Consider the following 17,400-nt stretch of genomic DNA (forward strand, 5'->3'; position numbering starts at 1 on the left):
GTGTAGCTTCAAATCCCATAAATCACACAGAGACACACAATGTGCATTTATTTAATATAAATGTGAGCATGGTGTGTGTGTGTGTGTGTGTGTGTGTGTGTGTGTGTGTGTGTGTGTGTGTGTGTGTGTGTGTGTGTGTGTGTGTGTGTGTTTTGCAGAGGTGGTGCGTGCAATGACATTCGTGATAAACCAAGGCATGGCCATGTACTGGGGGACATCACGCTGGAGCGGCATGGAGATCATGGTACGACCTGTCCCTCCCTCCACCAGTTACACTCTTTACAGTGGCCCACTCCACCTACTACCATTACTACAACTACTGCTCTCTGTCTTCCTGCTCCGCTGGTGTTCCCCATCCTCCCACTAGGAGGCGTATTCTGTGGCTCGCCAGTTTAACCTGATCCCGCCGGTGTGTGAGCAGGCTGAGTACCACTACTTCCAGAGAGAGAAGGTGGAGGTGCAGCTACCTGAGCTCTACCACAAGATTGGTTAGTTGATCCCACCTGCCCCAACAACACAGGGGCAACAGATACACTCTAGATTCACATTCACACTGGAGTCACATTCACACTGGAGTCGCATTCACACTGGAGTCACATTCACTCTGGATTCACATTCACTCTGGATTCACATTCACACTGGATTCACATTCACACTGGATTCATATTCACACTGGAGTCACATTCACACTGGAGTCACAGTCACACTGGAGTCACATACACACTAGATTCACATTCACACTGGAGTCACATTCACTCTGGATTCACATTCACACTGGAGTCACATTCACACTGGATTCACATTCACACTGGATTCACATTCACTCTGGAGTCACATTCACACTGGATTCACATTCACACTGGAGTCACAGTCACACTGGAGTCCCATTCACACTGGAGTCACATTCACACTGGATTCACATTCACTCTGGAGCCACATTCACACTGGATTCATATTCACACTGGAGTCACATTCACTCTGGAGTCACATTCACTCTAGATTCACATTCACACTGGAGTCATATTCACTCTAGATTCACATTCACACTGGAGTCACATTCACACTGGATTCATGTTCACACTGGAGTCACATTCACTCTGGATTCACATTCACTCTGGATTCACTATACAAGGTGTACACATTGCCCTTTAGTCAGACTTCAGTGTTGGTCCATATAATGTTCTAGTTAGACTAAAATATTTATGTTTTATATATATATAAAAATTATTTATACAATATTGTTATATAGACTGTAACTATGTGTCTTGTCTTGTCTGTACTGTATAAATGAATAGGATATGTATAGTTAATACAAAGTATCTCTCTACATATTTCTTTTGGCAATATACTCTATGGGTGTAGTGGCACTGTAATACTGGTATTTTCTTTTGTACTTTTGATTTTCTTTCACATTCTTTTGATGAATGTCACTTTTGGTGTTTTGACAAAAGTTCTGCTGTTTTTTGATTATTGATGGTGATGTGTGCAGAATGAAGGATATTTTAGTTTAAAAAAGAAGCATGTCTACAGCCACACAAGTGACATTAACCCTAGAATATAGAGAAAAAAACAAATCACATCTTCTCAAAACAACAGTGAATTTAAACCAGTTTGCATCTCTGTTTGGAATGTTTAATGGATTGTAAGCCTAAATATCCAGGCCATCTCCCCCTGGTTCTGTTCCTCCATCGGTGCTGGGCTGATTCCTTTCATTTTCCTGCTTGATGAAAAGCATCAGTCACATCACTTTCATTTCACTGTGAATGCATTTTTCATCTCTCTCTCTCTCTCTCTGTCCACCCCCCACCCCCGATTAGGTGTTGGAGCTATGACCTGGTCCCCTCTCGCATGTGGGCTGATCACAGGAAAATACAGTGATGGTGTTCCAGAATGTTCTAGAGCTGCGATGAAAGTGAGTCATAATGTGTGCTGCCTCCTTTGCTTACCGCTCCCCCCTGCTTCCATATGGACTCCCCTCAACTTGATATTCAGTGATGTCAGGGCAGCTGTCACTAGTGTGTAGGCTTGTGTTAATCTGCATTTGTGTATTCCAGTGTATAAGAGCGTCTGCCACATCATAGCAGCACTTCAAATATTAGTGTCAATTATTTCAAAGATGTCAGATACCAGTCACTGTAAATGTTTTTTAAAAAAGGATTTAAGTATGTGTTTTGTATAGGTGTGTGTTCTTGTGTGCACATTTTTGCATAAATGTTTTCTTTTCCAAATGTTCACATAATGACATTTTTTTATATTAGTTGTAGTTATAACAGTATTTAACAGTGCAAAAATGCGCTGGTCTGCAGAAGGTTCCCACACTTTAATTAAAGTGTGTGTGTGTGTGTGTGTGTGTGTGTGTGTGTGTGTGTGTGTGTGTGTGTGTGTGTGTGTGTGTGTGTGTGTGTGCCTCAGGGTTATCAGTGGCTGAAGGAACGAGTGCACAGTGAAGATGGCCGCAGACAGCTTGGAAAGATTAAAGAGCTCCACCTGCTGGCCAACCGGCTGGGCTGCACTGCCGCACAGCTTGCCATTGGTCAGTGCATTTCCACTGTGTTAGTGCCTCCATCAGCATGAGAAATATTTAATACGCCAAATATGGTCTGTCATTTCTCTCTAACCCCCTGTTGTTTTCCTCTTGTTCTCTCTTTTTTGTCCCTGTTACCTCTCTTTCTCTTGTCCTCTCTCTCTTTCTCTTGTCCTCTCTCTCTTTCTCTTTTTGTGTCTCTCATTCTCTCAGCATGGTGTTTGCGCAGTGAAGGTGTTAGTTCTGTTCTACTGGGCGTTTCAAATACTGAACAGCTACTAGAGAATTTAGGAGCCCTGCGGGTAAACCCACGTTATACACTCTGCACACAAACCCACACACACACACACACACACACACACACACACACACACAAACACACACACACACACACAAGCACACACTCAGGCACAAATATTACTTGGACATAGCTGTGGGCGGCTACGTGATGTCTAATACAAAGCCTCTTCAAGAAATTCTAATAAGGTTCACATACACACCTCGACAAGCTTACATGAACATTCTGACATACATTATGTCCACTTTCTCACTGTCTAGGTGCTCTCTCAGATGACCCCTCAGACGGTTGGTGAGATCGACACTCTGCTGGGGAATAAGCCCCATGCCAAGAAAGAGTCCCGTGCATGAAGAGAGAACGAGATAATGAGAGACAGAGAAAAAGAGAGAAAGAGAGCATGAGTTTGGCCGGAAGAGAAGAAGTGTGGATGAGAAACGGAGGCCTTTCCCTTTCTTCCCTTCCTGTGTACTGCATCTCCCCGCATGGCTCTTCTCACTATTGGGCTTCCAGAACAGAACCAGTCCTGGACCTGGTCCCATCAGAAACAGGACTATTAAACCATTACTGAGCCCACGTAACCCAAACTAGATCCTAACCCATTCAGCCTCACTAGTCCTGACCTTTTATAAATAATATATAACTACACCTCTAAAGAAAGAAAACAAAAGAAAACAACAATATCTTACTCTAAATCTCTACAAACACCAAGAAAAAGAAGAGACATAAGAACTCTAAAATAAAGCTGTAGTATCCTGTTATTTACTCATCTGGACAGAGAGAGAGAGAGAGAGAGAAAGACAGAGAGGGAGGGAGGGAGAGTGAGAGAGTGCATCAGCTGTCTGTCTTCCAGAAGTAACACTTCCTGGGGAGGAAGACAGAGGAAGGGCGATGAAGAAAGCTGCTTCCCGTCACAGAATGCTGTGCAGCAGTATGTGTGCGGTCTGCTGGGTCACGGCAGGTCACCGCAAATGAAGGAGACAAACTCAAGCAGCAAAACTTGGGGGGGGGGGGGGGGGGGGGGGGATGCCCCCAGATGCCACGTGCGCAGACCTTCTTCAGAGTCTTCCTTCATCTTCCTCCCCTGTTCTCTCACCCTGTTCAAATCAAACTGTGCGCATGTCCCTTTAAAAGAGTCCCCACTGCCCAGTTAGAAGGATGTGTGTGTGCGTGTGTGTGTGTGTGTGTGTGTGTTGCGCCTTCTCTGGTAAAGAGTTATTCAACTTCTCATTCACGTCCTCGGACCTTGTTTTTTGTACTAAACCAACCAGGTCAAAGGTCGCAAAAAGTCAAAGGTTAATGTGACCGGAGAACTGTGCTAACATAGCTATGTGAGACATTAATTACATCAATGACAGCTATTATGTGAAGAGTATTTCCACAGTGATTGTGTGTATTTGTGTGTGTGTGTGTGTGTGTGTGTGTGTGTGGGTGTGTGTGTGTGTGTGTGTGTGTGTGTGTGTGTGTGTGTGTACTGCTTCGCTTGACACCATACAGGGCAGGGACATTAGATGCTTCAGACTGTCACAAACTAGTCTATTGCTCAGTTGCTAGGACGCCTAGGTAGAGGCAGTTTTGTGTTAGCTGTGGCTTAAGCAGTGCAGTATCTTATTGAAAAGAGGAGCTCACCTGAAGGTGAGACCACAGGTGCTGCCCACTCAGACCCCGCCCACCCTGCCCTGCCCCGCCCCTCCCCGCCCCATCACCCAGCACAGGTAGCAAACACACGCCTCCAGCCATCACAGACATCAGCCTGGACTGCCTAAGGCAGTGAGCCACAAAGGAAGCGGACAGGTGGAGAGAGACGTGCATGTGTTCAGGCTGAGCTGGGGACTGAGACGGGTGTCTTCGGACCGGGGGTGGGCTTGTGGACAAATGGGGGCGGGGTTTATTTCCAGACCTTATCTGCTGGTGGACATGTACAGCGCACTGGGATTTTTATTCCGCCAACTCATCGTGCTCATGGCCACGTTGCAGACCGCTCTCCCAAGTCACATGCCCACGCGGGGAACGCCATGGAGAACGCCACCCGTGCAGGAGACGATCTGCCCAGCAACAGTGGAAAGGAGCATCTGGTCTTCTCCCCTCTGGTTACATGTGCACGCTTGAGGAACAAAACCAAACTTTAAAGTAGAGAACATTGCAGGACGTGAGAAAGCACCTCCTCATATTGGGGCCTGTTATTAGACTACTGTGGAAATAGGCTGCCGGATTATTGATCCGTAGGTGCGCAGACTCCGATGTGGCCACTAAAGATGCCCAGCTGGTCTGGAATGATACTCTGATTCAGTTGCAGGGACACCTGGGGCTGGTAAATGAGCTTTGGCCCAGCTGTGTTGGCAAAGGGAGCATAAATCAAATCTGAACTGACTTGGGTTCCCCATGGATTTGACCAGGACCCTCTGATGCAGACAGTACTACTAAGTTTTGCCCTTATATGATGTTTTCAGACCAGCTTCCTTGTGTCTATTGTAAGGGTTGACTGTTAAGTTTTGGATGAACAAGCAGATCTGGTTCCAGTATTTCAGTGCAGCATTTCCGCAATGATGCAAATCCCTTTACTGGTGAAAATAGTCCACAGTTCCTTAGGCAGACTGGTTGGTCCAAACACATGTTTATGTTCATAATAGTCAATATCTAATGTAAATACTGTTGGTTATGAGAAAGTGCTTTGCAAATGCTTGGCTCATGTTAAAATGGGAAGATGGAAATGCTTTGAGATGGTTGTATGACTGTCCTTATTTTTTATGTTGCTGTAATGGTGTTAACAGGACCATAGTACAACGGACAGTGAACCAAGCCATGTACATACACATTTAGAGCACACACCTCCTAAATAACTCTGCCTGTATCTCTTCTACCTTACTGTCTTGCACCAAGAAAAAAAAAACAACCAAGCCCTGTACCGAATGTATCTTGCTTGCCTTTAAAAATGTCTGAACGAAGCCGCTGTCACTGTGTGGTTTTTTTATAGCCTCTTCTGTAGCCATGTGGGTCTGTGGTGGGTTTGTGAGACACCAAATCTCTACGCACATTGTCACATCCATACAGACATGGGCAGAGCACAAAAATGCCAGTACCACAGCCATGTATAAGGACTCAGATAGGGCACACACACACACATACACACACACACACATACATAAACACATACATAAACACACATCTGAATTATACTGGAGGCTAGAAAGAGAGAGAGAAAGAGAGAATGACTGGGGCGGTTTATGTGAAACATTGTGTCCAGAGATTATAGCAATACCTATAAACAACAGGGTAAAGATGTATACAGTATGTACCCACACACACGTACACAGACATCCTGTGTATTACACTGGTTGCTGTTAGCAGCTGTGAGCTTCACGCACTGTTGAGTTTACTGTGCGTCTTACTGAATACTGATGGAACTCTACTCACACATTCTGTACAACTCTGCAAGTGTGTGAGTGTGTGAATGTGTGAGTGTATGTGTGTGTGAGTGTATGAATGTGTGAGTGTATGAATGTGTGAGTGTATGTGTGTGTGAGTGTATGTGTGTGTGAGTGTATGAATGTGGGAGTGTGTGTGTATGAATGTGTGAGTGTGTGAATGTGAATGTGTGCACATGCATGTGACAAATGCATAAGTGCATTCAAATCAGAGTGTTTGTGGGTGTGTGTGTGTGTGTTGTGTTTATATATGTGAATGTAAAAATGCAAAAGCATATTTAAGAATGTGCTTTTAACACTTTCTAAGAACCAAATGACATATCTGGGTTTTTGGCTGCTGAGGTCATGGTTTATCAGTAGGCATAGCAAAACATACCTGTAGCCCCTAGCCTATAGCAAAGTCAATTGACATACAGTGGGATGCGAAAGTTTGGGCACCCTTGTAAATTTACTTTTATAAATCATTGAATGTTTGGATTTTAAAAAATCAGTTAAAAATATCATATAGGGGACAAACACAGTGATATTTGAGAGGTGAAATGAAGTTTATATGATTTACAGAAAGTGTGCAATAATTGTCTAAATAAAAATAGGCAGGTGCGTAAGTTTGGGCACCCAAAAAAAAAACCTTAACTTAATATTTTGTAGATCCTCCTTTCGCAGAAATAACCTTTCGCCTCTAAACGCTTCTATAGCTTCGAATGAGAGTCTAGATTGTGGCTGAAGGTATTTCAGACCATTCTTCTTTACAAAACATCTCTAGTTCATTCAGGTTTGATGGTTTCCGAGCATGGACAGCTCTCTTTAAGCGACACCACAGCTTTTTAATAATATTCAGGTCTGGGGACTGAGATGGCCATTCCAGAACGTTATACTTGTTCCTCTGCATGAATGCCTTAGTAGATGTTGAGCAGTGTTTAGGGTCGTTGTCCTGTTGGAAGATCCATCCCCGGTGCAGCTTCAGCTTCTTCACTGATTCCTGGACATTGGTCTCCAGAATCTGCTGATATTGATTGGAATCCACGCGTCCCTCAACTTTAACAAGATTCCCAGTCCCTGTACTGGCCACACAGCCCCACAGCATGATGGAACCACCACCAAATTTTACTGTAGGTAGCAAATGTTTTTCTTGGAGTGATGTGTTCTTTTTCCTCCATGCATAACGGCCCTTGTTATGGCCAAATAACTCTATTTTGTTTTCATCAAAAATTAAGCTGGCTCGTTCAAATGTGCTTTAGCAAACCTCACGCAGCTCTGTTTGTGATGTGGGTGGAGAAAAGGCTTCCTCTGCTTCACTCTCCCATACAACATCTCCTTGTGTAAAGTGCGCCGAATAGTTGAATGAACCATCAGTAGCAAGATGATGTTGTAGGTCTTTGGTGCTGGTCTGTGGGTTGACTCTGACTGTTCTCAACATCCTTCGCTTCTGTTAATTCGAGATTTTGCTTGGTCTGCCACTTCAAGCCTTGACTTGAACTGTACCTGTCTTCTTCCATTTTCTCACAATGTTTCTCACACTGGAGACTGAAAGCTGAAATCTCTGACATAGCTTTCTGTATCCTTCCCCTAAACCATAACGGTGAACAATCTTTGTTTTCAAGGTTTTGAAATAAATAAAATGACAACAGTGCCCAAACTTACGCACCTGCATATTTTTATTTAGACAATTATTGCACACTTTCTGTAAATGATATAAACTTCATTTCACCTCTCAAATATCACTGTGTTTGTCCCCTATATGATATTTTTAACTATTTTTTTTATCCAAACATTCAATGATTTATAAAGGTAAATCAGGACAATTAACAAGGGTGCCCAAACTTTTGCATCCCACTGTACCAAACAAATCCAGTAATACAAGAATGCTGTGTGTTTGAGACGTTGGGATAACAATACTAGTACTGTGGTGATGGAAATAAGCCCTGCAGTTGTCACTGGCTACCTGTTACAGCACTTACAGGTTTGTATAACAGTTGAGATACTCATACTAGGGCTGCACGATATTGGACATACATCGTCACCTTTTTCTCTTTCACTCACCCCCTTTCATGTATGTCTCAAATGTACTCTGCACACACACACACACATTTCAAATGACAGTGAAGCTAAAATATATCTTATACAGAGATGTGTTGGGAGAGATAAAGCTATTGTGTGAGTGAATGCGGGTGTGTGTGTGTAAATAAAAGCACACCTGTGAACAGTCAGTAGTCTGGTGTCTGTCCAAGCACACCTGTGAACAGTCAGTAGTCTGGTGTCTGTCCAAGCACACCTGTGAACAGTCAGTAGTCTGGTGTCTGTCCAAGCACACCTGTGAACAGTCAGTAGTCTGGTGTCTGTCCAAGCACACCTGTGAACAGTCAGTAGTCTGGTGTCTGTCCATCTCAGGGAAGCAGAATTACATGAACAGATGTGGCTGTTGAAGCTCAACATGAATTAAACAACCCAGCCCAACTGCAGGAATTACCATCAGCATTCATATTAAACCTGAATCTCGCTGTCTTCTCCCCTCTCTATTCACTCACAACAAGAGGGTCGGGAACTACTTTATAATATATAATCTGCTTTTACCTACAATATTTTATCAGCGAATTCCGTCCCATATGAACTTGAAAGGTGAGATTATCTAAGCCTAACTAAAATAACCCATAAGCCGCAATAACTTTTTATTGACTTTTCATTCTCACTGATATTAACTGTTCCTATATCAGCTTCAACAACAAACCTTATGCGAACTATTGGTTAGAGTTGCAACAGACGTGTATATATCTCTTTAAAGACAACGGTTTGGGCGTCATGCGCGTACTCGAACCGGTGACTAAAATCCTCCCTTCCCATTGGTCCAGCTGTTTTCATATCTACGTGCGCGGTCCCGGTGACTAAAATCCTCTCTCCCCATTGGTCCAGCTATTTTCCTATCGACGTGCGCGGTCCCTGCGTGTGTCACCTTGCTCAAATACGGCATTGGCTTTGATATAGCGGAATACGGAGATTCCCTGACCCGAGCTGAAGTGTCCGAGAGACTCAAAACAACTTAGACATGGCAGCCGCATCGGACGCAGCCAAACCCAAGCCCAAAACCTCTCCCAAGTCCATCAAGTTCCTGTTCGGGGGCTTGGCCGGGTAGGTAAAGTAGAAGCGGCGGCTCCGCTTTTGTGGACCGGGAGAGTCGGGAGGGTAACGGTCAGCCAGGGCGCTAAATGTCCGCCGTGCCAGTTACCTTCCCCTTCACCAAGCTGCACATTTATACCGCATAAGCTGTCGCGTTTCCGTTTAAATTCTGTTCTAAAGTCATTTTGAAGGCTCCTCAAAAACCGGTCGGCCACCTACCGGTCGGCCTCCTTCGCTAGGCAGCCCCAGGCGTGCGTGTCAGTGTGAGGCTGAATGTCACAGATGTGAGGAATGTCCTGTGGTGCCGAATACGCCACGTACTAGTACACGTTGTACTGTATATACCACACCGGTCATTTGTTGAGGTGTCCTGTGCCAGAACACGTATAAAAGAGCAAAACCTGACCAGTATGGACTGTATCATTTTAAAGTGATATGAGTCTAAGCTGAAAGGTTCACCCTTTCACCGGTAGGAGAGCTTTACTGTTGTTTGTGGTGTATGCCTGTGTGTGCATTTTTTTGTTTGGAGGGTTGCAGTATTTATTTTAGCATGTTATGTGAGGCCTTGGCAAACATCCAAAATCAACCCGCCTAACCCAGAATAAATGGGTCAGGTTTAAAACAGGTGTAAAAGTTAAAAATTTGGTAAAAAAAAAAAAAAAGATCAGTGGAAGGGTGTGCTTCCATTCGGTTTACACTGAATTCCAGAAAATAACTAAACGTGCTGTTGGTGATGCCTCCAAAATGAATAATCTCTCTGTTTCTTCTCTTGCTCCATTTCTCCCTCTCCCTTTCTCCCATCCTCTCAGTATGGCTGCCACGGTGTTTGTGCAACCCTTGGACCTGGTGAAGAACAGGATGCAGTTGAGTGGTCAGGGTTCAAAGGCACGTGAATATAAGACCAGTCTGCACGCCGTAGCCAGCATCCTCCGCAACGAGGGCATCCGTGGCATCTACACTGGGTGAGGGCAACACTGGGGATGGGGCAGATAGAATGATGGGGCAGTTAGGGTGATGGAGGGTGATGATTAGCAGGTCACTTCTAGCCTCGCTGATGGGATAGCACATATGTATTTACTAGGCCTGTCGCGATAATTACATTATAGACTTATCGTACGATCATTTTTTAAACCACGATCATTTTTGCTGATGTCCATAATTGACCATTGGGTTTCCGTGCAAATTTGTTTACATGAGAGTAAACCGCAACTACGTTAGATTTCAGAAAGGCACGCAGTGCTGCTCTCTCGCACCCCCTCCCCCCTTAAGGGAAGACAAATCTGTGATCAGAGAGCGACACCTACCGGTTAGGAAATGAGTGCAGTACATGGAGAGCGTATGCGTCAATAACAGTGCCTCCACACACACAGGTGGAGATGTGTTCGCTCACGAACGTATTCGAGGCTAATAGGACTCGAAATGATATAATTAGAAATAATTCGCTTTTTATCACATTATTTAATGGTTGTATATTATAGTGACCGTAGCGCGACTCCGCCCACCTCGCACGAACCTCCACGAACGGTGGAAGCGTTTATACTTGCCGCGTCACATTCTTTGCAGTGTTGTTTGAAACGATATGTGGTAGTATAAAGAAACACCCCTCAAACACGGGGGAAAGAACATTTACCTGACGAAGTTTAATGTTGCTTTGTGTTTCAGGTTTGAAAAGTGCTGGAATTTGTTAATTTCACAACAAATATCTGTCTGACTGAACAGTTCTCTTGTATTACGTTAACAAATACGAGCCTCTTGTAATTCCAGGACGAAACATGAGAGAACGTGAAGACGTTAAGATCGGGCGTTTTTTTAAATAAACAACCATTAAATGTGATAAAAAGTGAATTATTTTGAGTATATGTATAAATATTTAACTTAATTAAGTTTAACGTACTGGGAAATATTGAAATGGACCTTAATATTCTTGAAGGCTATTAGATTAATGGGGTTGTTGCGGTTAAGAGGTAGTTTAGCTGTTTGGGGCAATTACTGCTGAGGGGTAATTGGCTGTGGGGTAGTTGACATTGAGGGGTTATTGACCTGTTGGGGTTAATGTTGTTGATGGATATTAACACTGTTCTCATTCAAAATATGAGTTTTCAATTCATTCTTCAAGTGACGTACAAGTGTTTTAATTCCACCTTGTAAAGATGTATAAACCCTGCAAACATGACTTTGTTCATTGCCCTCAGTTGCGGCGCGCTCGAAGTTACAAAATTCGCATACGGGCAGAGCCACTGCGATTACGTCTTTTTCGCCGCGTGGACCCTTGCGACGCGTCAAGTATAAACCAGCCTTAACTCGCTATATAGCCAGAGATGCTGCCGTTAAATAAGGTCGAAAAGAAAACATTTATAAATATGCTGCAAAGATTTGACAAGTAGTATGAACTGCCAAAGAAAACCTATATCTCCCAAACTGCCCTTCCAACCTTATATAATGAAGTGAAAGATGGCATTCTGAAGGAGATTAAAGACATCTCATTTTACTCTGCCACTACAGATATGTGTTCAAGCTCAAATATGATACCATACTTGAGCTTTACAATACATTACATTACTGCAAACTGGTGTAATTGTATTATGCTACTATATTATTGTGGCACATTGTCTTAAAGCTCATTTGGGGAGCCCAGAAGCAAGAAAAAAATTCTATAATGGCACTTTAAAATGACAATATTATCGTTTATCGCAATAATTTCTCGGACAATATATCGTTCTGAAAATTTTTTTATCGTGACAGGCCTAGTATTTACAGTGGAATAATATGAGACCTTTTATCTCCTTTGCGAGGATTTTTTTTATCATGACAGAATGTTTGAGGGTTATGTGCACTGTGGATCGTGTAGATACCTTCTGAAATGTTAAATGGAGACTCTTACTGTATCAGGTGTATTTGTGTGTATTGTACTTGTCTAGAGCATGGATGTTAAATGGGAAACGGCCAGACCAAAAAGAGGGCATGGCCTGATGATGAAAATATCTTAATGCAGCAAAGCTGATCACAGATTAACTCTTGCTTGTCCAAGATGAGATTTTCTGTGGATATCTACATGAAAACTGTTTTTACCGATGGTTTTACTGCCTCCTCTGCCTTACGACTCTCATTCTCCCCCTCACTCCCCGATCCTGGCCCCATCCCTGGCCCCAGTCTTTCAGCCGGGCTGCTGAGACAGGCCACGTACACTACCACACGTCTGGGCATCTACACCATCCTGTTTGAGAAGATGACCAAAGCGGACGGCACCCCGCCCAACTTTTTCATGAAGGCGTTGATTGGCATGACCGCGGGAGCGACAGGCGCGTTCGTGGGCACCCCCGCCGAGGTGGCGCTCATCCGCATGACCGCAGACGGGCGGTAAGGCCAGAACCAGAACCCAAAACACACTGTTGATTGGCTGTCGGACTCCCCTGTGACTGAGGTCATATTCGTTCATGTGGTGATCATATGTTACACCCCATCATCTGTATAGCAGGCAGGAATGCCAGATGCTACTTGTGACATATTTTGCTTAGGGCTGTTTGATGTATATTAATGTACATTAACTGTAAATGTGTTTGCTTATCTATTGGATATATTGGATATTATGTATATATTATTTAGATATCCATTAATTGTGTTGTTTATAAGCATTGCTTGAATTATCCATGTATTATACCTCTATAACCAAAATTTTAATTACCGCTATTGTTGGTATTTAATTTCAGAGGTAATGCATTAAGAAGTGGGGTGACTGGGGTAGCACACCTGAAGTAATTTAGGGGTTTCAATGCCCTTCCTAAGAAAAGGCAGTTTTCAGAAAGTGTTTTATATCCACCTGAGTTTGCAGTAACCTTTTGAGCCTCTATCCTTGGCTGGATCCAGCTGCCCAATAGAATAGCCTCTGGTTGTAGAACACACAAAGAATATCAGGCCTGTTCTTTTCCTGTTATCATGGCAAATAAGCTGATCTGAAGTGGAACTGTTGACTGGGCCCTCATAGGGGAACGAGGAGAGAAAGGAAACCCTCTGATACACGAGTGGTACAATAGATCATGTGTGATTATTTTTGATACACTGTAAAATAAGATTAATTTAGCAGTTTTTCAAATTAAGACCTGAATGGGAAGGTTTTTCACACTTTTTCTTTCACACTCTTGCTCTACCCCACCCACCCCTCACTCTCTCTCTCTCTCTCTCTCTCTCTCTCTCTCTCTCTCTCTCTCTCTCTCTCTCTCTCTCTCTCTCTCTCTCTCTCTCTCTCTCCTCTCTCTCTCTCTCTCTCTCTCTCTCTCTCCCTCTCATATCTCAGTCTGCCCCCAGACCAGAGGAGAGGTTATAAAAACGTCTTTAATGCCCTCATTAGAATGACCAGGGAGGAAGGGGTCACAACACTCTGGCGGGTGAGTGTGCATCTCTGGAATGTGTTTGCAGGCTAGTGGATGTATACTTGAATGAGTTTCTCTTAAATGTATTAAATCATTGGCATAGTTAATGTGAATCCTCATTAAAAATACTGGTTAAATACACAGATTCATCTTAACAGACCTATACAGTTTTCATGTAGGTTAGCCACAATGTCTTAATTAGTTGTTTAATCAAAAGGTGATCATGCTTAGCCAGAGCAGTAGTGAAAAAAGGTGTTTGTTTAGCCTAGGGCAGTAATACTTGTGTGTTTTGTTTGTTTGTTTGTGTGTGCGTTCGTGCATGCGTTCGTGCGTGCGTGCGTGCGTGCGTGTGTGTTTTCTAGGGCTGTGTACCCACTATGACTAGAGCAGTGGTAGTGAACGCAGCCCAGCTGGCTTCATACTCCCAGTCTAAACAAGGCCTGCTGGACACAGGTGAGGATTCACTCACTGTTATTTAAGGACACTTCAGATTTTAAGTCACCAACTGAAAATATTGTTCCTTAAAATGGAGAGCAACTTTACAGCAAACCCGTGGAACATAATTCACAGTGATCCTTTTAGTGATCCAAATGTTGTATTTGCAGAAATTCACTTTCTACAGATCTCTGGACTCCAGGCACCTCCTTTGTGGCCTCTTACGGCTGTGATTTGACACGACTTTGCTGTTTTTATACGGGAATTTGATTTAAATTCCACCCTGAACGTGGTCCTGAACATTAAACTGCTCTAATCTGGGATCAGATATTATCTATACCGCACTTGGTCATGTTGATTTTAAATATTCTTTTCTGAATAATAATCTGTATTAAAGTGTGTGTGTGTGCGTGTGTGTGTGCGTGTGCATGCTTGCGTACTTCCAGGGTATTTCTCAGATGATATCCTATGTCACTTCTGTGCCAGTATGATCAGTGGACTGGTCACCACAGCAGCCTCTATGCCAGTAGACATTGCCAAAACCAGGTACTTCCTACACATCCCACTCCAGTGTTACACACTCCAACTGGCTGTGGTGGTCACCAGCTGAGCTGTAGCCAGTGTTTACTAAGGAGACAATGTCATTTAGAGCAGTGCATGGTGTCTTGAGCTTATGTGTCCGGTGTTTCTGTCTTCCTGTTTGTTTCAGGATTCAAAACATGCGAATGATCGATGGCAAACCAGAATACAAGAATGGATTTGTGAGTAGCTTCGTACAGCCATTCGTGTAGTGTAACGGTGTAGCGGTATTTTCGTGCTTTCGGGAGATTGACCCCATGACCTTGGTGTTGCTAGCACCTTCCTCCACCTGTCTAGCTGGTTGTACTCCTCCCCTTTGAAAGGGTCATGTTCCAATCCGCTACTCTCTCACTTGGCTAAGCCTCTCATACTCTAAAAGAGAAGAAAATGGGCTGGGACAAGTGCATTTCAGGTGGTGAGATGGAGAGAGGAGTAGGGAGAGGGAGGGAGGGAGAGACGGAGAGGGAGGAGTTAGATTCTCAAAGAGAAAAGAATAAAAGCTAAGGATTTTACTGCACTGCAGTAAATGCCTGAGCACTTAATGCTGTTCTAGCATTTCTGACGTGTGCTGACAGTCTCCCTTTTATTTATATGTATAATTTGATTAATTTAATGTTCAACTTGCCTCAGCAAAAAGCCAAGCCACAATATTGGTTTTTACCTCTAATGCAGAGTGAAGACTATTTGATTTACTGTTTTAGTCTTTTTTTCAACTCCTTCTTTCTCCTCCCTGTTTGTACCCTCCCATTTTTCTCTCCCTCCTTATCCTGCTCTCCATCTCCATCTGTTTATCTTTCTCTCTTTCTGCCCTCTTTCCCTTTCTTCTTCTTTCTCACCCTCTGTCTTTTTCCTCCCCTTTTCTTCCTTTCTTTGTCTCGCTCTACCTCCCCTGTAGGATGTGTTGCTAAAGGTGGTGCGAAATGAAGGCTTCTTCAGTCTGTGGAAGGGCTTCACACCCTACTACGCCCGCCTCGGCCCCCACACGGTCCTCACCTTCATCTTCCTTGAGCAGATGAACAAGTTCTACAGGATCTACTTCCTGGACTCATAGGTCCCCACGATGAACCCTGCCCCCACGCTTGGCCCAGTGGATGTCCAGATCCCCTCCCCAGGGGTCGGTGTGCGTATCCTAGTCTTACTCTGCCACAATCCTTCTGCTGGCGAAGATGCTGGACTTGATTCACAACGTGCACACTAACTCTCAGGGACCTGGGTCAGGAACCTCCACTGTGCCAGGGTACAGGTAGACATTTGGACTGGCACAGCACCCAACCACAGCGACTCCCCCACTGACCAGCAGATGAATGCTGTGTGCTCTCCATGCTCTCTCCCCCCTGGGGTGGGGCGGGTGCCCGTTTGTCCCACTTATGATTCTCCACTCATCTTGACATTAGTTGTGTATGTGTGTTTGGGTTGGGTTTTTATTTTTATTTTTTTTTAAACACCCCCCCCCCCCCCCCTTCAGTGCTTCTGAGACACATTTACCCAGTGAATCCATGAGCAGACTAGATCACAAATTATTCTTCTCTCTGGGTATTCCTATTTCATTTCATTGTTTCTTGCTAATGTCTCTCATTAGATCATATCTGTCCACACGTGAAACCCTGCACACACACAAACACACACACACACAGTGCCACCCACTTCAGACTGGAAAAAATGCCAGTAACAGAAAGTGTTTTCAATTACCTTTCTCTTATTGATGTGCTTATTTTTTATGGAAATTAGCTGTTGTGAAACTGCTCATTTAGGTATGAGTCCTTGTGTGAAACTGTGTGTGTGTGTGCGTGTGTGTGTGTGAGGGAGAAAGGGAGTAAGTGTGTATCTCATGAGCCTCTACTGTTTGTACTGGAAGCAAATATGTATGTGTGTTAGGCATTCAGCTCCAGGAAAGCACAAATGAAGAGATGTAAAATGAGTCACATGTAACAGTTTAAAGAGGAACAGGATTTTGGAAAAGGCCACTTTGAATTTGTAATAAAATATTTATTTGACCTCGCAAACAAACCAAGACCTCCTATTAGTTGGGGAGGTGTCCTTTAACAAAAATCTCATTACCTCATATTTAACACTTGGGTATGGTGGTGTTATTGGGTTTGCATTGCAGTGTTTTAATGTGATGACGTATCGAGAAAGGATGCAAGGTTTCATGGAATGTGTTTATCATTTTTTCACATTTATTAAGTGATTCAGCAAGTTGCACAAATTTTTTAATGGTTAATCTGCTCAGAGTATTAGTATTTTGTTCTTTAGATTTTATCCTTTGTCATTTCTGTTCAGAAAGTACCTGAAGGAAAATCCAGTTTTAAGCCATTGTACATTTGTTCTACCACCTAAATGCTTTACATTAATGCCACCCTCAATAGAGAAAATAATTTTTTTGCAAGATCTATTTTCTTTATGTCGATGGTTGAGCTACGATCCCTGTAAATGCTGTGGTGTGAGACAAAATAGGTTATTAAAATGACACATTGGAACAAGAGCGCTGTGATTCTTCTGGTTCTGCTGTATAGATGCAGGCTCTTTCGAGCGTGCAGAACTAATGGCACATCCCTAACAAAGAGATTTACAGGAGCCATTCCTAAAACTCTTTCCTACAAGCACATTAAGACTAGTATATCTAGTTTTATACTATGCAATCAATGTTTAAAAGATTTACTGCAG

The 17,400-nt window shown here is 43.5% G+C and overlaps 2 protein-coding genes across 3 annotated transcripts in view; both read left to right on the forward strand.

Annotated features, from left to right (window-relative positions):
- LOC143518788 (voltage-gated potassium channel subunit beta-3) overlaps positions 1-5,758 on the forward strand; it is a 34,810-nt gene extending 29,052 nt beyond the window's left edge. For both annotated transcript variants that reach the window (XM_077011557.1, XM_077011558.1), the window contains exons 9-14: positions 159-244; positions 368-488; positions 1,818-1,912; positions 2,413-2,533; positions 2,738-2,826; positions 3,083-5,758. In XM_077011557.1, coding sequence (XP_076867672.1) covers positions 159-244; positions 368-488; positions 1,818-1,912; positions 2,413-2,533; positions 2,738-2,826; positions 3,083-3,172 — 602 coding nt within the window. In that variant the 3' untranslated portion in view covers positions 3,173-5,758. The remainder of the gene's footprint in view (positions 1-158; positions 245-367; positions 489-1,817; positions 1,913-2,412; positions 2,534-2,737; positions 2,827-3,082) is intronic.
- Positions 5,759-9,161: 3,403 nt separating this feature from the next.
- slc25a11 (solute carrier family 25 member 11) lies at positions 9,162-17,218 on the forward strand. The gene is made up of 8 exons (XM_077011559.1): positions 9,162-9,367; positions 10,165-10,317; positions 12,506-12,712; positions 13,647-13,737; positions 14,085-14,175; positions 14,604-14,703; positions 14,867-14,918; positions 15,632-17,218. The coding sequence occupies exons 1-8, from the start codon at positions 9,285-9,287 to the stop codon at positions 15,785-15,787; spliced, it is 933 nt and encodes a 310-aa protein (XP_076867674.1). The 5' UTR covers positions 9,162-9,284; the 3' UTR covers positions 15,788-17,218.
- The last annotated feature ends 182 nt before the right edge of the window (positions 17,219-17,400 follow it).

Source organism: Brachyhypopomus gauderio, chromosome 7 (assembly GCF_052324685.1).
Source record: "Brachyhypopomus gauderio isolate BG-103 chromosome 7, BGAUD_0.2, whole genome shotgun sequence".
Classification (NCBI taxonomy): domain Eukaryota; kingdom Metazoa; phylum Chordata; class Actinopteri; order Gymnotiformes; family Hypopomidae; genus Brachyhypopomus; species Brachyhypopomus gauderio.